The following is a 26,162-nucleotide window of genomic DNA, read 5'->3' as shown; positions in this document are numbered from 1 at the left end:
AATTATAAATATAAACGAAACTATAAAATTTTTAAATTAACATTACACACTTTTAAAACCCTAATCTTTTGCGTTTAAAATTAAAAATACTACAATTCAGAGTCCAAAATATGTAACTTTATTTTATACATTTATTTCAACAAATTCCTTTACTGTGGATTGTATACGATTGGTTTCCGAGTAGTCGCATGATATGTAGCCAGACAATTAGTTTGTGCCAAATCGCACTTTGGGTTATATACTCTACGCAAAAGGGACGGTAGGTGGTGGTACATATACATCATACATCATACATCATACATCATACGTCATAAGTATTTAGACTGATTATAGACACGTAATTGATTTACAGGTACACAGATACAGATATACGTTAAAATGAAGTTAAATCATTGACTCAAACGGATGTTTCTGTTGGTGTAAGATATCCACGCCACAATTGCTTCGACGTATTAAATTTTGGGTTCTGCAATAACGAAATTCGAAATTAATAACAGTGTTCTATGTGCGGGAGTACCAGGTATAATCTATGTAGGTTTCGTTCATCTATTTACGTACACATTTACTATATAGGATTGAGAATGCACATACAGACATCAAACACGATGCTAATGGAGGTTTGATGGTCTGATGGAAAGAGAGTTTGAAGATGATCAGAAATATTTAAAATTTTCGTTTGTTTTTATTGCAGTTGTAAGTCTGAAGGTTTGTGAATTTACAAGTTTTTCAGATTTTTTTTGTTCAATAAAATAGTTGATTTCTTGTTCAAAGCGGTTAGTCCACAAACTCTGATTCTCAGTACTTATGATCAGTATGATTTTCTGATTTAATGGAGGACAGGCGAAAATCGATCATGTGCTAGAAATGAGTGTTGTTCAGAGATATAGATTTTGGGAGCAGAGGTGCCACACTCAAGACTCACAACTATGCACAAAATACACTGAGAACGAATGATGCATACCAAAAGTAACGAAATGAAAGATACATTTTTGTTTAAGCAGTTTGCTTGTGGCTATTTAATGGCTCGCCACTTTTATTCAATATTTATAGCTGTCTTTATGTATTATATATATATATATATTTTTATGTTTTTTTGGTGTTTCAGATAGGATGCGAGTGTCTTTGTGTTTAACTTAGTGTGAGCCATAAAATATAGTACAATTGTTTACGGCTTTGTCTTGGCTAGACTAAATGATACACACCTTACATAACCCAACCCCAAGATATACCCATCAGATCACAGTTCGATAAATAAACGCAATTCGCTCTAGCTAACCAAGTCAAAGAATACCAAGAATACGTTGGAAAAATTGGGAAAATTGGAAAAACATCGGACCACCGATGGCTTACTATTTGGTGTTTGTTCTGTGGCTTTGGCTTCTTCGCATCCGCATCCTGATCTGTGGAATTGACTCTATAAAACTCGTTTCAAAAGTGTATATTTGTAATGCTTTTCTTGTCTACGGAATATCGTAATTGTTACCATATAGTTAATACTTGTATATCTTGTACCTGAGCCCCAAATGAAAAAATAAACCCCTCTACTACTGGCACAGCTGCAAATCGTTACCAAAATTCGACCCCTGGGATAACTACGGCGATAAATGTATAGCAAATAGAGATTATGATACGTCTGTGGATGACCAACTAGAAATACATAGATGTGTGTTTGGTTTTGTGGGTTCTTTGTGCTTTGTTCGCTCTAAAATCCATATTATCTCGGGATCTCTAGAGTCTAGACGGGTGTTATGTTGGCCGGACTGATCTGGCTGTTGTTTGCGCAGGATCCTTCCAGTTTGGCAGCCTCCTTGCAATTGTTGATCTGCGGTTGCTGCTGCTGATGGCCGGGACTGTTGGTCGGAGCTTCACTGTACTCATCCGCCTCGTGCATGGGCGAAAGGCGTGGCGAGAGGGTGGCGCTCGAGGGGGCGCTGCAGAGAGGGGGAGGCACGGGGGGAATGCGAAGACGAGCATGAATGATTTAATAGTCGAAATTCTCCAAAGAAAATTCACCTGCCACTTTTTTGCTCATAAAAAGAAAAAGGCAAAATCAAAACGTTTCATGTTTAAATTATGAGGAAAAATGCCGATAAAAGATTTGTATAAAATTGTATCCTAGCTGATTAGGTTTTTGTGTTTAACTAACTTCAACACTGTTTTAATAGTGGTTACCGAACTATTTGTATTTTCTACTACTTAGAAGTATTCTTTAAATAGAAATAGTTGTTTTGAAGTTTATACGTTGATTTTAAAACTTAATGTACTATAAGCAATTGATATACATATTTATAATTTTGTATCCCTGTAAATAACCCACTTCATTCGCCATTTCTAGCTCCATAATTGGGTGTGGAAAAAGCGGCGTAAATTGCTTATATACAAGAAAGTGAGCAAAAGAACTAGCAGCTCATGAGTGGGGAAAAGTCTCTGATTCTGGACAGGATCGCATGGGGAACACTTACTGGTTGCCATTGATCTGGCGGACTTTAAGGGTGACGGGTATGATCAGTTGCTCCGAGATCCCGTTGCCATCCTTGTTGATCTGCTGCCAGACTGCGGTGCGATTGACAGCCTCCGGGGGAATGTTCACTGTGGGTCCATTGGTGCCCTGTGGTGGCTTGTTTCCGGAAAGCGGAATGTGTATGGTGGTGGGACCCGACTTATCGGCATTGTAGTTGGCCCCCGCACCAGATCCTGGGGGATGCTGATGATGGTTGTCCTTCAATATAAAATTGGCATATTTGCATAGTTTTGGGTCACCAAAAAAAAACATCTCTCGGGAAGTGAGCAAAGGTGGGATGGGAGAGAAAGTATAGCAAATCTGGCCTAAGGTTGCACAAGTGAAGGGCGAAGTAGAAAGTAGAGTTGAGAGAAAGAGATCTCTGAATAAAAGCGTGAGGTTCTAGGTCTAAATCAGTGATCTGGTGTCAATGCCAATTCGGTGGAGTGTGTTCAATTTTGCATTTATGCCAAATTATTGTTTTATTTTCATAGGTTTAGTTTTAGTTTTTGTGTGTTGAATTTTGGATTTTAACATCAATTTTCGCTACAATTACGCGTGGACTCATGTCGCTGGTTAGTTACTGGAACTCTCGACCCGATGACTATAAAATAACATAACAGGTTCCATTTAATACATTTAGGTACTTGTTGTACGGTGTAAACGATTGACTAATTATGACTTAGGCTAGAATTTCATTTACATTTATAAATATCATAGTTGTGTATATATAGTATAGGAGTAGTTTTAAAGTAGGTTCGGATAGATAACACATTTTACACTACGAATAACCAACTAATTTCTTTTTTTTTTTCTTTTTTGTAAGTTTGGCATTTACAGGTGGTTTAAAAGCGATTTTTTTAGCATAGAATCAAAAAGAAGGTAAATCATGTTTATCAAAAAATATCGTACATATAAAAACAAAATGCAAAGTAGCTGCATGCCATATTATTAACTTAAAATGGGTAGGGGGAAAAACATTTACAAAATACTGTTAAAGATATGATAAAAACGTATATAACAGGGAATAATGCATACGTGTGGATAGATAACTAGTTCAATAAAATGTATCAAGGCCGACAAAATGCAAAATAATCCAAAATAGCTATAAATAATTGAGTTTATCGTTGGTTTTTGTGCCGTGGACTGGGCAGCACTGCAAACGCAAATGAAATGGGCAGCACTGGTCCGTGGGGTTTTCTTTTTTCTTTTCTCTTTTGCTTGGCCTGTGGCGTTGGTGTGGGTGTGTTTGTGGTTGTGGTTGTAGCTATGGTGGGTGTGCGTGGCTAGGTGTGTGCGTGTGTGCTTGGAAGGTGTTCAGTGCCATCTACTTCTTGAGCAGACTGCTCTGTGCCTCGAACTCCTTCTCATTTGCATTTGAGGTGGTGCAACTGATGAGTCCAGTGCCAACGGCACCACCAGACCCAACGACTCCATCATCGAGGCCCGACGGCTTGGTCACCACCCTGCCCCGGCTGCCCTTTCCCCACGGGAAAATGCGCGCCAATAAGCCCACCTCAGCGTCCAGTTTATGCAGATCATCTGCCGCCGCCCGCTTCGTCATCTCCGGCATTATGTCGTCCAGGATCTTCAGCTCGCGCCTGGTGAACACCAGGTCCAGTGCCTTGCGTATGCCTATCATCACCACCAGCATCAGGGGGAAGAGAATGGAGGTCTGCGAGAAGGACTTGATCAGCCAGAGAATTATGAGGCAGGCCAGCTGAATCATGGTGAACAGGTGGACGCGTTTAATGGGCACCTGTAAAAGAAACCACAGTGATACAATTATTAAGGGTTCATGATTTTCATTCTCTTACTAACTAAGCATAACATACTAAGAAGCTATTACTCATCTTTATTCCTTCTGTTTATATTATGTCTTTCTTTGGGCTTCAAAAAGATAATACTTTTGTCGTTTATGCTTAATATCATCAGAAATATATATCATATGGTATGTAACCTATAATGATAACAACTAAAGTCTTCTGTAACAACTAAAGTCTTACACTAAGTGATAATTTCGTACCGCAGTGCATCCGGTGAATACGTTTTATTTTAATTTGATAAAGCTGTTCTCAGAACCATTGAAATTAATGCAAAAGAACTGCATCGTTTTCTTCAGTCTTACTTTGGTTCTGCAAGGCGACACTTCTACTTTGTGTAAAAAATGCAACAAATCGTGATTTTTGTTCTACTCGGAATGGTTTTACAAAGTGCCCATGGGTCCTTTTTAAGCGTGAGTTTGTAGCCGGAGTTAATTTCAGTTGACCAAAGTCAATTGCATTTTCTTTAGTTTTCTTTTTGCCGTCAAGATGAAATAAATAATTTGGAGAACCTGCTGAACTCATTTGGTGACATTTTGAAGGAAAAATTGGGAAGCTTTGAAAAGCGAGTGAAGCATTTAGAAATCCAACAAAAAACACTTCTTGCGGGACTGGAAAATCAACTTGACAAGGCAACGCGGAAATTTCAAGGAGTGGATCGACTAAAAGTTTATGAAAATACTATGGACACCCAAACTTTTGTAACGACTGAAAGTACTGATGAAAGTACCTCTACAGTTGATTGGAAATTAATAGAAGCAAATGAAAGTGCTAATTTTGTATATGAATTTATTATATTTTCTATATTAAAGGATTTGGAAGATATGGGGGAACTTGAACGACCAAAAACCAAAACTACTATCCAGGAATACATTAAGAAGGTAACGGACGAGTATAGAAAATTAAAACTAGAAGCTAATTAGAAGCTACAAAACTTGGAATATACCAAGGCCCTTATGAATTTAGGGTTATGCCCAAAGTTTTATATACAATAATACATAAAACAATACATACTTAACAAGAAACTAAATACCTAATTATGATTTATACAATATATACTATGCATACTCAACAAGAAACTAGATTCCTAATTATGATTTATACAATATATATACTATGCATACTCAACAAGAAGCTAGATTCCTAATTATGATTTATGCGATAAATATATACATAAAATAGCAATAAAGTATGTGGTTTCTATCGTATCTCTGGACTCACCTGGCGCAGGAACATGTAGTCTGGCTGGTACTTCGCCGGCATGAACATGATCAGGATGCGATCGAAGAACTGTAAGCCCTTGAGTGAGGCCACGCCCATGTACAGAAAGACGCCGAACAGGACCGGCATGGGAATGTTACCGAGCAGCGGGGTCAGCAGCACGGAGACACCGATGGTCAGGAAGATCAGGATGTGGGTCACCCGCTGCTCGCGCACTCCCAGGAACTGTGGCTTCTCACCAGGGGCCGAGCACTCCGACTCCAGTTTCAGCGAGTTCACGTGGTTGATGCTCAGCACGGTGGCGGCCACGAACCTATGGATTCCAGGAAGCAGTGGTATTATATCGAAACACTCTACGTTTTAACTAGGCAATCAATATACATAAAACATAGAGAGAGGACTCACCAGGGCAGACCCATCATGCTGCAAATGGCAATCAGAATGGAGAGGATGAACAGATCCAGATGGTAGCCACAGCCCTTCTTCAGTTTGTTCTCCTTGCGGTTCACGATGACGGCCGTGATCTGTTGATCCATGAAGATCAGAATGGTGCCGAGCAGGGCAGGGAATACGGCGATGATTGGCGACCACCAGGGGTTCTTCTCGGCGAACGGCGGAATAAGCCAGCCCCGGGTGCTCAGCGTGGGTTTCAGCTCGTTGGGCACCTCCAGTTTCTGGGTGGGCACACCCATCGAATAGTCAAAGAAACTCATGGCGAAAATCGCGATGAGCACGGAGAAATCGCTGATGTACTGGCGAACGATCGATGGGAAGAATAGGGCGTTCTTGAACTCCTTCAGCACGGTGGAGATGAGGAAGGTGCCGGCGCAGAGGACCACCGACATGAGGAAAACATTTTCGGTGGGCGGGGTTCCGCAGCCTCCACCAACCAGGATGCCATTGTGCGACTAGAAAATATGCATATCATTATTGATGTCCTAACAAACAAGTCCAAGGCTCTGTGTTGAGTCGGTGAAGCCTAAACTTGAGCATATACGAGTTTGCAGATACCCTACCTCACAGGAATCCCAATTGTACATGGCATAATCGATCACACTGGCATTGCTACCAATTGGCGGTGTACAGACGCAGTTGTAAACACCCTGATTGACCGGAAAGTTCTTGCCGATGACAACCACATTCTCGATGGCCTTGTAGATGAAGATGAACGCGATCAGGGTGGCGAAATTCTCCTCGGTGAAGCGGGTGATGTAGCAGACGAGGGCACTGGCATCAATCGCGGTCAGGACGATGCAAATGCCGGCGACCCACATGCCGATCCAGAACCGGAATGTCATATATTCCCAGCCCATTCGCTGACAGAACTCGTAGATAATTGACTCAAAGACCAGTACTGGACCGGTGGACCCGAGAATTGTCAGCGGCTGACCCGAAAAGAAGCCATAGCCCATGCCACAAACGAACCCAGAGACCAGGGACTCCATCGCAGCCATGTGCTTGCCAGTGGCCTCCGCCAGCAGTCCACCAAAGGTGATGATCGGCGACAGGCAGGCGAAGTACAGGAAGATCCACGATGCCACGCACTGCATGGATAGGGCATCCTTATAGTCGCTTATGTACCACGGCGCCTTCCTCTTGATGTCGTTGATCAATCCACCAAAGAGCCTACCCGTCCTGGACAGTCCGTTCTCCTCGCGCAGACGCGCCTCCTCCTCCTCCTCGTCCACCTCCTCCTTGGGCAACTCTGGCGGTCGCTTTCTCACTTCCTGCGAGGGAATCGCCGCTGGTGGCTCAATTCGTATGGTGGGATCCCACTCTCCTGGCGGCAGTACGGTGACCGCATCGAGGAACTCATCCACGCCGGACAGCAGATGATCCCGCTTGCGGGCTCGGTAGGCCACCTCGTGGAAGATCTCGTCGGACATCAGGGTGGCCATGGCCCGGCCAATCTCGTGGAAGTTGCTCTGACTGCCAGGCGGGCCAAGCAGTATGAATACGAATCTGTGAGTGAAGGAAAGGCATTAATATCTGCTTTATAAGCAATAATAATCATTATTGAAAAGTTATCAATTGATTAGATGGCAGCAGTGATAAAAGGTGTGATAACTGATCAATTATAATGCATATATTTCTATATATCGTAAAATCAATAAACACCTGCCAAATTTTCAAATAATAAAATTTTATATCGCCCTAAATTTTTGAGAAATCTAAAATTCACTGGAAGTTTGTTATCATCAATATTAATCATTGTTTAGTACCTATGGCAGATTATTGATAAATATTTAAGAAAGTACTATAATCGCCATAAGGACTGTGTTAAATTGAAGCATTCCCGCAACTATTTAAGTTGGAGTCCTTTGAGTGGCTTCGAACCTACCTTGTGGGCACTGGCACCTCGGTGAGATCGCCCAGGACCACCGCCTGGCTGAGGCGGATGAAGCAGGAGAGGGTGCGCTCCAGGAAGTCCACCTCGCCCACGAGGATGTTGCTGGCCTCCGCGCCCGGCGGTATCTTCCTCATGAAGTGGGTGTTGCCCTTGTGCTGCTGCTCGCTGAGCTCCGTGCCGCTTCCTGGCCTGGCCATCGACTGGTTGCTGGGACTCTTGACCATGTCCTCTGTGATCGATGGCAGGTTTTGTGCGGGCCGCGAGTGTTTAGAATTAGATTTTTTCTCTGCATTAGTCGCGGGTTTTCATTCGGGACATTCGGGGTGCAGGTTTTTTGTATATTTTATTGGTGTCGTGTTTACATATTTGGGATACGTGCGTCGATAGGTATTACAATAATAACAACAACAACAACATGTAGATCAACACGTTACAACGGAACAACATAAAAACAAACGAAAAAAGAAGTGCAAGAGAAGATATTGGATTAAATTCAGATACAGATTCGGCTAAAAGTGCTGAAAGAGACTTCAGATTGAGTTGAGATACAGATATATGTTTATGAAGCATGCAAAGTATAATGGGAAATATATCTTTGAGATAGTATGTAAGGATGTGATAAGCGTGCATGTGTGTGTGGATCCTTTTGTTTATATAATCGTTCGAACAGAACCATTATCGCTTTTCCAATTCTGCGCAGTACGACCTCCATGCAAATTTCGCCAACTTCGCATATCCTTTGCTCAACCAATCTTATTTACAAAACTGCAAACTACCAAAAACAAATATTCGATGATTTTTTTTTGTTCCAGTATTATTCAAACAATTAACAGACACGAAAAATCAAACGGCAAACTATAACAAAAACAAACACTTCTTCAGTCGCTTTCAATTGGTTGGAAATGGAAATTCTGGATGTGGGTTTCTTTACCGAGCGTTCTGTTGCTGGCTTTTCCACCGGGCACCGTTAGAAAACGCCCCATGGCGCCGGCAGCGGTGCTCAGGTTTGAATTTCCATTTGATCCGGGCGGTCCCGGTTCGCTGGCCGTTAGGGAAATTGGCGTTGTGGCGCCCAAAATGCTGCCCGAGTGCTCTTCAACTGTAAAATGTGGGGGTTTTCACGTTATCATTGGGGATGAGGGCATGCTCGAAGTATCTTCAACTAGTCTCGTTCATTTATACTTCACTTTTCGTTAAATGCATATAAACCTATGTTTCTATAATAAAATGGATCCTAATAGTTAACCACGTCCGATGCCTCTTCAATATTTTTGTTTCAGTGTGATTTTGAAGAATTGGTAATTAAAATGTTTACCCGGTGTCTAAAAGTATTCTTAGTCTTAGTTATTAAAGAATTGGGATATAGTATTGTTTAAAAATAAGAAATGAAGATATATTTTTACGAATGGAAATAAAATCAATGGAGTGGTTGAGAAAGAGGGAAGATTTTGGGAGTAAAATAGAGGATTCTGCTTAAACAGTTTGCTTATGAATAAATGTAGATTGTTAAATTTGGATAGACAGCACAACAATTTGGGTATATACTCATAGTAAGGGCTAACGAACTTTTGAAGTTTGTGGTTGCATATATAGTGAGTAGAATATAAAGTTCAAGGAGTAGAGAAAATAGAAGAGTCAATGGCAAGAGATAATCATCGAAAAACACAGCGTGCTCTTGATAGGTACGGCAAAGTACAGTGAAAACCATTGATGGGCTATTACTTGGCATTGTCTGTGACTGCGTTCGTCCTTGATTCTGGGCCAGATGTTGGGGTGACGCCCCTGCATGGAACCAGGTGGTGACCCCGATGGCCCCCAGATGCGTCGAAGTGTCAGCTTATTGGGTAAACGAATAACGCGAGTTTATTTTATGATTCGTTAGCGGCTACCGCATTTTATGCATATGGATATGAGTTATTTATGAGTGATTTTGAGTGGCAAATGTGCTTTTTCGAGAAAAAGTTACCAGTTTCATTACAGGCTTTGGGGCTTTTAACAAATTCAAACTGAATATTTACCATTTGAATGGTTTTGGTTCTACCAGTGTTTCTAAGTCTCAAGTTATCCGTAATTTGATTGGATTTAGCTCCTACTGTTGATTGGATTGGATTGTTTCTGGGTGCTTTTTTGTTAGGTGCAAGGCAACTAAAAATTATTTCGGCTTGGCCACTCAGCTGTACAGAGATTGCATTAGGTGGAGTGATGTGGAGTGGGGTTTCGCTAGTTCTAGGGCTATACCTGTGGGAACAGCGAGATAACAACCACGCTGATCCTTACTCGACACATAGAGGGGTCCGGTCTGGTCCGTTCCCGGTCTGGTTCCGGTCAGATCCAGGCCAGCTGCTGAGCCATGCAGTGAGTGCAGTGGAGTGCTCTTGCCCAGGTCTGAGTTGTTAGTATTGGTTGAAAGTTTTTAGACACACTTCACAAAATGATCCTAAAGGTGGTCTGATCTGATCTGATCTGAGTGATGATGGCGTTGAGCTCGCAGATGGATCATAGATTCACACCAAACGAACGAGATGAGCTTAGAGTTACCCTATCGCTATCGTGAACACCCCATACTCACTTTTCGATGACGAGTGATTGCGCATATCGGCCAGGGATCGTATTATTGGCAGTCGCGTCTTTTTGGCATACTCATGCTGATGCCGATGACGTCGCAGGAGCGCATCCTTGACCTTATCCTTGACACCGGACGGCAAGGTGCCCGCACTGACCATGTGATCGCAGACCAGATCGGCCATCACCTCCAGATTCTGGGCCTCCATGTCCAGCATCACGCTGCCATTGACCAGCAGGCGACGCAGCTCGAACAGCGAGTGCAGGGAGAGGGTGGCCACGTGGGGCTTTGACCATCGATTGCCACCCTCCTCCACATCCTCCTCGAATTTGATCCAGCGCGCCGTCTCCTTCCACTCGATCTCGTCGCCCTCCTTCACCAGCATCCCCATTTCCGAGAACAGGGGATGCGATACATGTGTGCCATCGTCCACATCCTCGCCGAGTATGAATTGCACTCGCTGGGCCGGCGGAGTCACTATAATTTCAAGGATACGGCATCAGAAAAAGGACCTCTCTACATTCGTTATAAATACGTAACTCATAATATAATGCAAGGTATCTACACACAAACATTAAACATATCAAATGTTTAACTACAATATAAAGTTAAATAAACATGTACAACATTTAAGTTAGATGCAGCATTTTCTTCCTGTGCAGACCTTCGTGAGCCTAATCAACATTTATGACTTGGTAGCAACATCATCCTGCCACTGCCACTGCCACTGCCACCCCGTTCATAACAATGATTGCACCGCATCCTTGGGATTCTGGCGAACGCGTGCTAGAGTTAATTGGCGAAAATAATTTGGCCCTGATCTGTGCTGGGAATTGACCCCTGACCGTTGTCCACCATATGTCCTGTTTAGTCCTGCCTGAGCTTGTTGCTGTTTATGTTGGGCTTGCGTGATGTTGTTGTGTGCCACTAAGGATGTTTTGGAATAAATTTAACTGCCCAAAAAGCATGGAAGCGGGAATTTGACACAATCTTAATTGGGTAAAAAACCGTATAGAACTTAAAATGTCTAAATAATTAATTAATGATAATGGAGAATGTGTGTAAATGTAAAAACACTGAGTTACTATAAAGCAAATGTATAGATGAGTTGGAATAGGTTATGCAAGGTTGTATGGAAAGCAGTAACACAATGAACTAGCAGAATAATGGTGGAAATGAGCGCTTTAATACATAATTTTTCAACTTAATCCTATTGTGTCTGTTGTGTCTGATTAGTTTGCAGTTCATAAACCCAATTTAAGTTCAAGTTCAAGAAGATTCCCCTCCTTTCAGTCGGCTGAAGCTAATTCGATTATCCTAATTCAATGTCACCCATTAGCCCACAAACCCCCCATTACAATCAAAACTTCTTGTTGGGCGCTAAGCCAATCATCTGTCGTTTTGATTAGCCATCTGACGAGCGAAATGTCTGAGAAGAAGATTACTATTATTTCAGAAATTCTCCTCGCACTTAAGGTTCCTGTAAGAATGCGCCACATTTCTCGGCCCCACCGAAACTGATTGGCCTCATTTGCTGGCATTCCTGCTGGACATTCCTGCACTCTGGACAACCACCACATTGCAATTATATCTGCACAAGGAAACCCGAGGCTGCAGTAAAGCGAGACACCTGCACGCACCTGGTCGCTCCACTTCCTGTTGCTTCTCGCTGACGTTGTCCTTGCCCGCACCACCGCCCACACTTCCGGATCCGCCGATGGATCCACCTCCACCTCCACCTGCACCACCGCCACCCCCTCCGGGGCCACTGTGGTGGTGCTTGCGCCGGCGCTGCGAGTGGCGTCGTCCTCCTGGCACATGGACGCCCACATAAACGGTGTGGGCCCGATGTCCTGCGGGAAAAATGCGGGTAAAAATTCAGCTGGTTTGGGGCTGGTTTGGGGGAGGAATGGGGATCCGAAGTGTAGTTCCAAATTGAGTGCGACGTTGTTGATTAATTGCAATTGAGTTACATAATTCTATTCGCTATAAGTGCTTTATATTCGTTTCCATTTGTGTTATTACTTGCTTTCTTTTTCCGTTTTCAATTAAGTTTTATATGTTTTTCTATTCTAAAGGATGCTGCAATATAATTTCAGTAAAACAAACAATAGATGTACTCTCTTTGTTTTTAAAACATTTAAGCGTTCAAAAACACTCACTTGATGGTATTATATTTAAACATCATTTCCAATCTAATAATCAGCAGCTCAGAGTTCACTTTAAATTTAGTTTACTCTAGTGATAAGATTCGTCTATAACTTTCGTCTGCCATCAGACAATCACGTATACGCAACGTTGAATCATCTATGAACCCAAATCCAATTAAATCCTAGATTCCGTAACGTCCTAATCAAATTCCCGGCTCTGCTCGTTTGTTTTCTGAGTGACTACAAATAAATTTATGTTAATTACCATTTCCCTGAATTTTGATGCCCGCTTTAAGGCAAGACCCAGTCGCAGTTTTCAAAGCCTTTGTTGAACTCGCGCTCTGTCAGTTGACTAATTGTGATATCATCTGCCTGCCAAGTACTTGCATTGTGCATGGTAGTTTTTCATAAATTTAAATTAATTATACAAAGCACATCTTCTAATTTGTTTCCACTTTCGCCAAGTCACGCGATTAGGTCTCATAAGCATTGAAACTGTGGGCGTTGCAATTAGGGACAGAAAAGTCGTTTGTTAAATGCACTTTTATTATACAGTATATAATAAATTATTCGTAAATGTTGCTGTTTGCCTATAAAATGTACATTTATGAAGCGTAATAATGTTATTTTCAGTGATGTAAGCACATAAAAGACCACAACCGGAAGATGTGTAAGATGAGACATTTTAATTTTTTAAATGCACAACTAATTTGTATGACCCCCATACACAATTTAATATTCTAGTTAAATCTAGTTTTTTAGATTTTGGATTTTGGATTTCTATGAAGAATTTATAGTCCATAGTTTTGGTTACTACGCGTCTAAAGTTGTCAACCTGCAATTAACACGACGCCAATTTCTTGTTTGTCTACCGACTTGTCACTTGGCTGGTTTTGCAAGTCGGTTATAATTTTGGTGGACATTCGTGGACTGAACTGTTATATTCAGGTTTCTCTTATCAGTTTTCAGCAAGCAATTAAAAATGGGGCTTTAAGAAGCGGAGCTCAACTCACCCTCGAAATCATTTTCTGTAAATTGTTGCGTAAAATCCTCGCCGCCAGTGCGCGGATCCTTTGGCGCCTCGTCATCGCCGCTGGAGGAGTTCATGGTCCAAGGTCTGAAAGGATGAACAGCATTGAATATACATATATTTCAGCGGGATAATTAAGCACTGAAAAGGGTCATTTATAATGTGTGTGTGCTCTTATTAAACGGGTTGGGTAAGCCCTTACTTTTGCATCAGTTTCTTATCGCTAATTTGGACCTCTATTACGACTACCTCAGCTAACTCAACCTCAGTTTCAGTGGCAGGCCTAGAAAATATCAACTAGCGCCTGAGTTGCATTTCAAAATGCGTTGTCAATCGCCTAATTGAAATGCGCGTTTGCTACAGAATCAGATACACCCACACAAGCCGCTCATACAACCGATCGGTTCGTAGGAAAATTGACATAAATTAAGGGAGAACTAGAGTGCCATAAATGGTGAAGAGAGTATACCCTATCTCATTTAAAAGTTTCTAAATTATATAGTGATTTTATAAAGGGTTAACGAGTTTACTGCCTGGTAATACAGTTCGTCAGAATTTGAAATAAATAATGATTAATAAGACTGTTTAACATGGCATTCAAGGAGTTAAGAACGTGCATCCTTTTTTAATTTATTATATAGTTATATGCTCTTGAAAATCATAAACATAACAAAATAGTGACGAAATGCTAATCATTTCACTTCGAATGTCATTAACATACTCATTGCCACAGTTGCCGTGACTTTCATAGAAAAACTGCCATCTACGGCTCAAGAATTTTTAACTGCAATTCCCAGCTGGTGAATTGCTCGTCTGCTGATGGGTTTTAATTTCATGCAAATTTTGAATTTTAATGGACTTTAAACAGTGAGTTGTTTTCACTTTTAATATATTTTCCGTTGCACTCTATTGCACTGCTTTCGTAAATAAAAGTGCTTAGATTTATATACTATCTTATAAATAAGACGAGTGGTTATGGGTATTTATTTAATATTGATTGGAAATAAATTCATTAATCGTTATAGTTATTGCATGTTTGCATTTCTATTTAGTTGGCTTTTTAATGGAATTCTTACTTAACAATAAATTGACATTATGATTGATTGAAGATGATATGCTCGTGGTGAATTCAAAGGTGTGAAATAAAGAATACTTCAAGGCTGACATTAAAGAACGTGTTTAGTTAACTAAGCCACGTTCAAAAACGTGAATTCCATTATTTATTAGAAACCTTTTTGCAAAAGATGATAAAGTATAGATTTATAGCTTGAATGTTTGAAAATTACTGGGGCAAACCTAACAATTTCCAAGAGCAGCTATTAATTAAAAACCTAATATATGTATGGGTACAAACTATTTATAAAGTGAACGAAACACAATATATGCAATAGATTTTTAGTATGTAGTAAAACCATAGGCATTTCTTTTCTGTTTGCACGAACCAAGAAATTTTAGGTTTTTCCAAGATCAGACTTTATTATGGTGGAAAATTTGCATTGCATAAAGGTTTATTCCTATATTGCCTATCATCATCTTGAGTCGTTGTCGCCGCTCGTTTTCTTATCAGCCAGTGAAATATATAATCTATATGGCACTTGAATATATAGACAACACGAAGTGACAGCCCGGAGGACGGACATCCCAGCCTGTCTGCCAGTTGCCGGTCTAAACTGGGTCTAGCCAGGGTATACTGAATATGTTATACCTCTCTACCCCCTGGATTTCATGCATTTTGATGGGCTTATCAGCACCTGAGTCAGAACAACAAACAATAATTTCGAGTCCGATATTAACTTAATAGCCAATGTTGTATTCTGTGTCAACAACACCACGAATTTCCAGACAATTTGCACTTGACTTTGTTTAATTAGGCGCTCCTTCGGCGTTAAATCAAATAAACGGAGTGGCCAGAACCCGAAATTCTCGAAGACGTGAAGGCTTATCTGGTTGACATAGCGGGTTCTGTTATTTATTTCATTAATAAATTTATTAGCAAAGTACTGTGGAACTGTGGCTAAAGAATGGTCAGAACAGACTGAATTTTTTACTTTTGTATAAGGTATAAATATTTCGATTTGAAAGCTTCAGTTTCTATAAAACTCTTTAAGGCGGAGGTGCTGCTTTGATCTAAAATAGTTTCCTTTGGCACAATTATATATTTCATTTCCATTACTCTTTGAATACACTTGTTCTAAGTGTAAGAGTCTCTAGTCCGTCGGCCTTACTCCATATTTTTAAGTGCCCTTGGGCAGGCGCGATAAACCCTCAACAGTAACAACTTGTACAGCTCAATCGAAAGCGCAGTGATAAGCCTTGCTGAAGAGTGCGACTCAAACTTTGGACTTTTGGACGTTTTCTTCGCTTTGATTTTTTCTGCGACACTTTTCAGTAATCAACGATGATGAATCACACACCGTCTACTTACAGTTCTATGTACTCATTCTTTTCGGCCATCACCTTATCGCCACAAAATAGCGATCGAAAAACTGGAGCTTTATATTTTTTTTCCTGTTTGTACAAAAATTTCACACACGTACCGCGCGATTATCAGCCGAAAAAGCAAAACTGATAGCGTACAAATACAAATAATGAGACACAATAAATAGCGAACGTGTTGGCCCGTTTTATTATTGGATTTTAATCGTTTGGATTTTCGGATCGCTTGAAATTCTCTGCTCACCTAATTTTTTTGTTAAAAACGCGAACCGACGACTCGACTGCGACTGCGAGTCCCGGCGATTGCAGACTAACTAACTTTGCCGATCTTTAAACTGAAGCAGCACTCGCTTAACCCTCTGCTGCCGATTATGCCGATTCTGCCGGCGTCGCAGTCGAGGAATTAAACGGAGAGAGATAGCGATAGAGAGACACTTGTGGAGCCCCACAAAATGTGTTTTTAAACGCCAATTTCGCCTACTTAACTTTGTCGATAGTTTCGCCTTTAAATGGGCTTCCTTATCGCCGGACTCTGTTATCAAAGGGGCAGGCGAAAAAGTGTTTACTCAGTGGAAAGTGCATTTTAATGGTCCGTTACAAGATCGGGCAATGTGGCATATATATTGGCAAATCCGGTTAGAACTGCTACTATATAGTACTTTTTTTTTGACACCAACTAATGTCAACATGTGTTCACTGTTTGAATTTTTTTAGATACTCTGTTTTTGTTTCTGTTTCTGTTTTGTCATCTAATGAATATCCAAGCACATTTTTCGTCTCCGCCTGTGTGAATGATATATGTATTTTTATTATGTGTATAATTTTATCTGTTTTATTGTGGCTTTTCTCGATGACGAAAACAAACAACAGCCGAAATACCTTATTTCGTTTGGAGCCCTTGAAAAAAATGAATGTGGGACACTGGATGCCAACAAACCCGAATGTTTGGTGTAAAGCAAATAGTAGGAAGTAAATCCACTTGAAATATATTTGAAAAGTCGTTGGACCACTTCTTTATGTGCCTTGATTTTATGTTTATACTTTAGGTTCTAAAATACAAAAATATTTTTCTGAATGTAGGTTTGGTCTATATATGTATTTATATATATATTTTTATCTTACTATAAAGCATACAATATAGGGTTAATTTTATTATATTTCAAGCTAAAACATTTGAATATTGTATCAAATCTGTTTGTTTGGCGTTAGAAGACGAGACACACCTCCACAACTTGATTCTCTGTCATTCCAAAAATGGTATTCAAATTTATTCGGTGAGCGAGCAAAGTAAACTTTGTTTTGGCCAAAGCTCGAAATCAAAACAAATCTCGAAAAATACCAGGAATAATAGCCAAACGATATTAAAACGTCTTGCGCGGCAGCAAAACTAGAAATAATTTTAATTCATTTTGCAGTGACTTGCTGTGGATGCGGCTTTTGTTAACTGGTTTGTTGGTGGTGGATTGTTGATTGTTGATTGTGGTAACAGCAGCGATGCACGGCGAACCGTACCGGTTAGAACCGGTAAAAGCCAAACGGTTCAGGTTTCACTGACAGCCTGAGTAGAATGAGATGGGGCGATATTGGTGGAGAGATGTTTCCGATACGGGGGGTTTTTTAATATATCTGATATTATCTTCTGTGAATCAGCCATCTTTGCCTGTCAAAATAAGTGTCGCAAAGACGAAAACACAACCCGAATAATTAATATATCTTTTATTTGCACGTGTGCTAAGTTTTGAATGCAAATTGACTGAAACTGAGTCTGGCCGATTCGATTCGGATTTCATTGTTAATAAATCTATTTTCCCGACTTAATAGCAATTAGCGCGATAACTCAACTTAACTTTGAATGAATTCAGAATCCATAATCAAAGGTGTGCTAATCGAGTTTACGTCGGTTGACAAGGCCAAAAATAACATATGTCCGATGAGATCAGCTTAAATAATGATCAGACACCACGATTGCTCCGATCTCTTTCACTTTGACGTCAATTTTGGGTACACGCTTTCGTCTTATCGCCTTGATTATGATGCACTTGAAAAAGGCGAATTAATCATCGTCAGTGGAACGTCATGGGCAAGATGTGGTCCTATTTTTCAGGGCTTTGTGTTATCGCAAACCACTCGAGCCACCCTGACAACTAAATGGTTTAATAAACGTAACTCTTGTTGATTAACTTCGATTTTCATCGACAACGAAAGCCAGCCCTCACGTCACGTTAACCACTTGAAAACCCACTCTGTGCCGAATTTAATTGGCAAAACACCTTATCGCCAGTCAATATTCTTGTCATATATAGACATATATGGCCGAGTCTTATTTACTTTATGGTTTTATGATTAGGCGAATGTTTGTTGACACCTTTCCGGCTAGATTTTTATGGTCAGTCAATACGCTGTTATATATCGCTCTCTTGAAAACAATTTGAATTTAACACATTCAGTTTGCTCAACTTCTGCAGCTGTATGTTTGCTTTGTTCATTAGAGGAGCTTATGGCAGCAAAACAAATTTATTTCCCTGCTTGTGGCAGAGTAGTGTTATTTATACCCAGCTCTATTTTTTGGCCAAAAACCCTTTTATTCGGCTGGAATTTAAATGGTTAAATTTAACTTCTTCGCATTTTTTTTACCATGACCTTCATGAGCTCATTCTGCCCATTCTCCCCAAAAACCGTCCATAAATCAAGGTCAACAGAGTTGTAAATTCCTTCTGGCTGAAATAGTGTACAGTTCCCATTTTGCTTTAGCCATGGGTGCCATTCCTATCTTTGCTGGTGTCATAGACGCTTTCAGTGTGGTATCTTATTTTACCACCCCACCAATTAGAGCAAAGAATTGGGTTCTCAGATGGCCATGAGTCGTGTGAAAATGCTTTGGCTTTAGATTGCCATTCGTCTGATGTCATTCTTGGCCATTTGATTCCGCTTTTATTGTCATCTATGGATGTGTGGGATGAGATGACTGCGAAGTGAGTTATTGCAGTCAAACAAACATGGCATAAATGCACAGGAGGAAAACGTCTAATGAAATATGGTAAAAGAAAAATAAAAGAACATATAAGTGGTATTCAACTACTGCTTATATTTGTGGCACTTGAACTTGAAACTTTAGAAATCTTTAATAACTTAACAGAACTAAAAGAGTTGTGCGTTGTGCGCAAGATGGTGTTCACAAACAAATGCTAGCAGTGATATTTGCCCAAGAAATTTGCAATTAGATGGGAAAATGTTAAAAAAAGGCGCAAAAGCCAAAAGAGGCGGGGCACAGGTGCGATTTGGGACCCGAGGCAACATGGCGTGTGCCATTTTGAGAGACATCCGCTGCATGCGGAAGTGACACACTTAACAGGGGAAGGGGCAGGGGAAGGGGCTGGGCTAAAAAAGGGTTCGCAGGGTGGGGGCTATTGGGGTCTGGGGGAGGTAAATGGGAGCAATGTCCCCCAATGAAGCGAGAACGAGGCAAGCAAAACAGAGAATCCTGAGCGGAAAATGAAAATGCCAAAGAGTCCGTCGAAGAGTCGCAACTCCAGGAGTTTGAATTCTCTTCCCAACTCTCGGCGTCCTCTTTCTCCACTTCTCTTTGTTGTTTGTTGTGTGTATATATTGTTTGCTTATCGAACGCCTGCCTCGCTTATCACACAACTGACAAAGAAAATACACAGGCACCACACAATGGGGTAGCATCTTCCGCATATATGGCCTCCTTCCCCTTTTTCACTTTTTGCCACACACACCCCGCTCGATTTGGTATTCAAGCCCGCTCCTTGCACTTGACATGTTGTTGACCCAGTCTCCAGCAAAAGACAGACAGACAACACAAGTCATCCTCAACAAACCGCAACAAGCGGAATGGAAAGTATCTATATCAGTCAGATACCAAAGTTCTAAAGCCTTTGCTCTGTTGTTCTATGAATCGGAATCTGAATCTGAATGCAAACATTTCGAAGAACTGCAACCAACGTATTAATTTGTTTTTCAATTAGTGCAGAAATTATTTGTATATTTAACGGACAATATTTAAACCATTTATAAGCTATTTTTTCGTATGAAAATAAGAGAAATACGCTTTGTGTATATAGATAAAGCTCCTCATTCGAAGCAATTAAAGATACAAATCATTTTGACTGATAAATACAGCTAACAAACTCTTTTTAAAGCTATTAAAGCACAACGACTATATAGCATATTTATATAGACAGATAGTTGCATATTTAGATAGCGGATTCTATCTTTAGCTCTGAGCTGTGCGTGTATGGAAATTGTCTACGGAATTGAAATTGCCTCCATTGTCACTTAATTGGGGGCAGTAATACCGTGTTTAAGTTGATTTTCCTAGCTATTACAATCTGAACAGATCGTAGATAGTGATTTTATTTGTGATATCTCCATTTGCAGTTACATATTTGTATAGCACCATACAGATACGTATGTAAATATCTTTAATTACGTTTCTGTTTAGCGTAATAATGTGTCATAATTATAATTATTATTTAAATGCAAGAATGACAGGTATAGTACAACTCTATCCTATTCTCTTCCCGAACCCCAATTATCCTGGCTTCACTGCATCATAGAAACCATTGACAAAGGTCTTTGTTCCTTTGTGGACAGGGTATTCATACGCCCTGTTGTCCGGCATTCCTTTGAATAGTTACTCAATTGAAGCAAAGGACATGCCTCCCATTTACCTGCTGCTATCAGTGGCTATCACTCTGGGCAGTCGGCCATGTCCGTGGATGTGTTTCAGCTGCGCCTGCTGTGGCATCCTGACTCCTTGATTTCCTTTTCGATGTGCTCCCCTCCTGGAAAGTACACCCGAAAATCCTGTCAAATTGCTTTGTTTTCGTCTTTTTCGGGTGGTTGGGTGTGGTAAACAAAGACGAATTTAGACGGCACAGCGGGAAAGGGTTAATGACACCGAAATTCACAACACCAACCGAAACGATGGGGGATTTATGGGAAATCTTTTGATTGAAAATTAACTTTCTGGCAGAACTCGTGATATGTATAGATTTTCAGGAATGTATTTTGGTGTATTTAAAAATTCTCCGTTATATATTTTTCCGGAATTTTTTGGGATATCCGTTACCGTTTGAGTCGCGCGGCAGACTAATCCGGCCGGCTGCTTTTCGAGAAGTTGAGAGCGCTGTGCCTGAGCGAGGTTTTCCCGCTGCATCTTCGGACTTTCTGCTCTCTCGATTTTCCTCACTAAGTCTCTCTTTTCGCTGCATTTTCCGGCCAAAGAGTGCACACTCTTTCGGCCCGATTTGATTTCTCTCCGGACTGCTTAACACGTTTGCATTTGCGGCTTTTCTTGTTATTATCTTATTATGAGCACGTTGCATGTTTGATGATGGCGGGCTAAAAACCAAGAGGCAGATGCAGCGGTGGTGGGGCAGGAAGCTTGGTCATGTCAATTTAATTCTGTGGAAATTCACTTTCGACGCACTGAATCAAGTTAATGTGTAAGGGCTTTCCGGTGACGGCAGGGAGCGGAAACTACTGAACAGAAGAGTGCGAATTTATTTTGGTTTATGCCAGACTGCAATTCAATTACATTTGAAGGGTGAAAGGTTGATATTAAATTCCATTACCGTAATGTCAAGGTTTGTATGCTGCGATTCGAAAAGGTTTTTAAAAGGTGGCAGGGTCGTTGGGAAAAATTCATTTCTAGCAAAAGTAGGAATTTGTTCTTTTATCAAACTGAAAACCTGAATACACAGTGTCTTCAACGTTTTAAGCCTTATTTATTACATTCTTAATAAATTTGTGACAAATTTACCGCTCCTGACGGATACAAAACTGTTACCACTTTGTTGACAAACACGTGTATTCTGATTATAAAAGGAAAATGACACGAAAGAGGGAAATGGTGGGGGAAAATAGGGTAGAAGAGGAAGAAGAGACTCGTGTCAAGTGTAAATGAAATTTCCAATTTTGCCGTGTGTGCAAAAATCAGCGAAATGTGGCTGTGCCTGTTGTTGTTGTCCGTATTGATTTTTTGTTCCCAGCTTATGTGGTTAAATAGTGTCATACGAGAGGAGGCTTTCGAGGGGGGCTTGGGGGGTGGTGTGCAGCTTGTGGGTGAGGTCGCGATAAAAGTGTTGCGAAATGCATGTCAACAGACGAGCGTGAAACTTGGTCAAGCTGCATGTTTCAGCACATTTGAAGCAAATTTGTTTAAATGTATTTAACCTTTGTTCTTGGAAGAACGTTAAAATGTATGCAAAAAAGTATAAGTAGAGGAACATTTTAAGCAAAGTTAAATTTCTAAGCAATACCGAGACAAGGTCGTATCTAAAAGTAAAACTGTAGCACGCAGTCTTCTGTAGATATGTGTATAATATAGATACTCTCGCACGCAGTTCCTGAGTAGGCTTTTAAGCCCGATACTGGCTAAATATAGCCAAGCACTTTGGCACAAGAACTGAGTCGACTGGAAAGATAGATGCCAGCTATTAAAGTATTCTTTATGTGATGAGTGCTTTTTAAAGTGCTTCCCAACACTGCCAATCGTGAAATTGGCCATTCGCCTCTGGCTCCACTTATGGAAACTGTACAAATTGATTGAGTTTCAATGAGGAGGACAGGTGGCCTAAAAGAGAAATGCAAATATTATTTGGTTCGACATGCTTGAAAATCCTTGGTGACATACGGCAATTCAATTGAACCTTATTTACATATTTATGTCGACAGCAAACAAATGTAAATTGCATTGGCATATGGCAAAGACTGCTTTCTCAACTCATTCAAATAATGACTATGTATAGCTGGCTTATATTCAGAATTTTTTCATAAACGAATACTGATGTTTTTAAATCTTAAATATTTTCTACTTTTGTATTTCTTTTCTTTTGAGTACAGGATGTTGGCTTGGCTGTATTCTGAACTTATGAAAGCTTGTTTAAGGGAAACACATCAAATCAGAACATTGGGTAGCTTATTCAATTTGACCTTGTTTTGTGGCCCAAAAACTTATGCAGATTTTCGTGTTTGCGTTAGCAAACTTTCCAAACGAGTTCTAGCCTCTAAAGGATAAGTTGAACCTACACTTAATTAGATTTCCGGAAAAACATGGTGAGATGTTAATGGTTAATCCATCATGCTGGTAACAGCAAAAGTGTTATTAATCCGCCATAAAAAGACCAGCCAAAGCAGGTATACCAAAATGTTTTGGCTATGTCAAGAAAGGTGTTCTCTACCTTTCCGTCTCTGCTCCCTGGGTATTTCCATATCCATTAGCCATCAGCAGGATGTACTTAAGGACACACGCAGTCACTTGACATACCTGCCGCGTGTAAATGTACTCATTCCTGAGCTCAGTTTCATTTGGTATCCATTGGCATCAGAGAGCCACGTACTCGTGCTAATTATAAGACTGGGGTTCGTTGGCTTAAGGGGGTTTGGGTTCGCATCATAAATGAGTTGGATTAGTGGCCAGCATCTTGGGGGTCTCGCTTTTCAATCGATGCCCGCGAAGGTTGCGTTATCGATATGCCAAGATAGAGAGATAGGAACGAACTTGATGTGGGTTACAACGGACCGTGAATGTATTCATCGATTATGTGACAACATTTGGGGCTTTTATTTAACGACAATGTTCTCTGGGCTTTCCTTTGCCCTTCGATTCCCTTTGTTTGTAATCTATTGAACACATTCCTCGCTAGTTGTCGTTGTATATGCTATTATGTAAAATAGCGGTGGAAACGCCAGACAGGTGGGGATATAGAAAGAGGCTCAGAAAATGGTCATTAGCTCACATGTTTGGTTTGCCACTCGGTAGCAATTCGACTTTGGCAGTGACTTGTTTGCTTAGTTGGCCGGCAAGAGTAGTTAACCAGAAGGCTATATATTATCGAATGGGTGTGCTCGATCTATTCGAGGTTGGCATAGTGGCTAATTTAATGGCTTTCGATTGTCCGGAATAATCCCTGAGTCACTTGCGAAGTTGTCAGCTTGCTTCTATTTGGCTCCAAAGGTGGGGAGTTCTATATTTGCTGATCAATATTTGAAGATAGCGTTGTTGGGGAAGAGATTAATCATTTCCATTCGTGGAAAGGGCGTTATTATCGTTTCCCACAAGGTAAACATCATTGGGAGGCTAAGGAATTTTGTTTATCTCATTACTGTTTATTTATAAAATAAATATTTAAATATCATTATTATTCTATAAAGCCATCGATTACTAGACCAAATCTGATGCTTTGTTTATAAGCAATTTAATATAGATATTTATATTTTAATTAAATTCAATTCCCTTCACATATTTGGCAATGCTAACATAAAGTAACCCCCTTTGCGATCCACTATGCAGCTCGTCCACTGCGGGGACCTACTGACCCGCTTTTTCTTGGCAATCACAGTACAGTCTGGTCCAGCAAAAGCTAATCATAGCCAACAAACTATTTCCCCATAGCCCCTACCCCCTCCCCATGGCGATCAAAATTTAAATTGGCTTTTTAAATCCTTCTTAGCCGAAGACTTTGGCAGATAAGCCCAAAGGATTTGGGGAAAATCCAAATCCAACAACTAGGTGGTGCCAAGAGTAGAGTACTTACCACACTGGATGGATGGGAGGCTCGGAAGGATGCAGAAGGTGTATGAGGTAGCCCTCGATGGGGGGCGTTACTTGGGCTCTGCCTACTGACCCAGTTACCGCTAGTAACTGTTACAGTTAAAGTTGAAAATACTGTTGTGACCTCTTAAATGCTCGTTAACCGTGGTTTTCGGGTATCGTTATCTTCAGGCGGGTTACTCTCTCTTTTTTTTTTGAAATAGATGGGTTCACATTGGCAGTGTTTGGTTGTGGAAACTTGCGGAGATTGATTGATTTATTTTTAAATTTTGTATCGATTTAATCCTGGCGCATTGCTCATTAGCGTAAGCTTAAAACAAGCTTTTCTTTTCAAGTTGGATTTATTTGTGGAGCGAAGTATATATGTTTTGCATGCTTATTTATGACTTAAATGCACTTTTAGAGTGTTTAACTAATTTCACTATTTTTATTTTCGTTTAAGGTGGTTTAACAATTGATTTCCATATTTTTGGATTAATTGGCTTGGTTATGCATTGGCTTCAGGTTTTCTTCTGTTAATTTATATTTCCTATTTTGTTGGTTTTTTCCGTTCTGCAGTTTTCGGCCGCAGAAGGCGCGTGAAAAGCAAAGGAAAGCGAGCAAAACACGTCCGCACTGGGCGAATGGCCAGGAGAACCTAAAAATCAGTACCCACCAAGCGGGCGAATTTGGAATCACCCCCGCTCCGCCCACGATTCACTTACGCTCTTGCCGCACTTTTATTTCACCCGCTCGCTCGCGACACTTTCGCTCGCTCTCGCCACACTCTCTCTCTGAGCGCCGCCGCCTTTCATGTCCTGCCTGTGACATTTACAATGTCAGCCTCCACTTCGGATACCAATTCGCCGCGGCGAAGAGAGCGCTGGAGAGGGAGAGGCGGCAACTAATTTGTTTTTGCATTGTTTTTTTCGCCGGGAAACTCCTGTGGGCCCCAAAAACGCTCTTTTGATTTGGCATTTCGTCGTGTTGGGCTTTTCCGACAGTCATATGTTAGCCACTCACCTACGCTTGCGAGTGCAGGGCACATGGGTGATACAGAAATCCTTTTTTTTTTTTTTTAAATTTATCTTCCAAATTCTAGTGCACTTTCGTCGCTTTGTTTTCTATTATATCTTTAAAACTGTGGTGCATTTTCCTCGCCAACAATTGGAATGTCTAAGTACATAAAATTTCGCATTCAATTTAATTATTTTAAATCATTATATTTGTATCTATTCGATCGCAGTTCTTCAACAGAAACAAGCTGTTGACATCACTTTCAAAACTTTTTACGCAAAATAGTTGGGTTTTGTATAATTGCAAACGAACTACTGAATTTTAAAGCGCCTTAAAAAATAGATTTTTATATTTTTTTTACCCTTATTCAAGCGTTATTCCTGGATAACCGTTAAGTCCTGCAAAAGTTTTCTGTTATATCGAAACCATTAAAACCTTTCTCCACTCAATCTACTCATATGCGTGTAGTGATTTTTAAGGGGTGGGGGGGTAGATAGTGATAGTAGATAGTGATT

At 40.6% G+C, this 26,162-nt stretch overlaps 1 protein-coding gene across 21 annotated transcripts; it reads right to left on the bottom strand.

The window, feature by feature from the left end:
* Nucleotides 1-142: 142 nt before the first annotated feature.
* Nucleotides 143-25,283, bottom strand: LOC120444120 (sodium bicarbonate cotransporter 3). Of its 21 annotated transcripts, none has more exons than XM_039623659.2 (12): nt 20,765-20,979; nt 13,621-13,724; nt 12,098-12,310; nt 10,464-10,934; nt 8,826-8,993; nt 7,886-8,123; nt 6,561-7,506; nt 5,950-6,452; nt 5,545-5,857; nt 4,017-4,259; nt 2,463-2,719; nt 143-466 (listed from the first exon to the last, which is right to left on the bottom strand). In XM_039623659.2, the coding sequence occupies exons 1-12, from the start codon at nt 20,839-20,841 to the stop codon at nt 385-387; spliced, it is 3,615 nt and encodes a 1,204-aa protein (XP_039479593.1). In that variant the 5' UTR covers nt 20,842-20,979; the 3' UTR covers nt 143-384. The 21 variants fall into 21 exon arrangements, with proteins under 21 accessions (XP_039479593.1, XP_039479597.1, XP_039479601.1 ...); XM_039623655.2 differs by lacking the exons at nt 143-466; nt 8,826-8,993 and adding exons at nt 1,048-1,931; nt 10,133-10,279 and having other exon boundaries at nt 20,765-20,981; XM_039623656.2 differs by lacking the exons at nt 143-466; nt 8,826-8,993 and adding exons at nt 1,048-1,931; nt 9,617-9,730 and having other exon boundaries at nt 20,765-20,981.
* Between the last annotated feature and the right edge of the window lie 879 nt (nt 25,284-26,162).

Source organism: Drosophila santomea, chromosome 2L (assembly GCF_016746245.2).
Source record: "Drosophila santomea strain STO CAGO 1482 chromosome 2L, Prin_Dsan_1.1, whole genome shotgun sequence".
NCBI lineage: Eukaryota > Metazoa > Arthropoda > Insecta > Diptera > Drosophilidae > Drosophila > Drosophila santomea.
This window is presented reverse-complemented; position numbering and strand designations above follow the sequence as displayed.

What these genes read in the sequence shown, in the direction of transcription:
- LOC120444120 (XM_039623654.2), bottom strand. Translation starts at nt 20,841, where the DNA reads ATGCCACAGCAGGCGCAGCTGAAACACATCCACGGACATGGCCGACTG. An exon ending in AGCCAGCAACAGAACGCTCG is followed by an intron (nt 8,124 to 8,825) that starts GTAAAGAAACCC and finishes CATCGATCACAG; the next exon opens with AGGACATGGTCAAGAGTCCC. An exon ending in ACAATTGGGATTCCTGTGAG is followed by an intron (nt 6,453 to 6,560) that starts GTAGGGTATCTG and finishes CATATTTTCTAG; the next exon opens with TCGCACAATGGCATCCTGGT.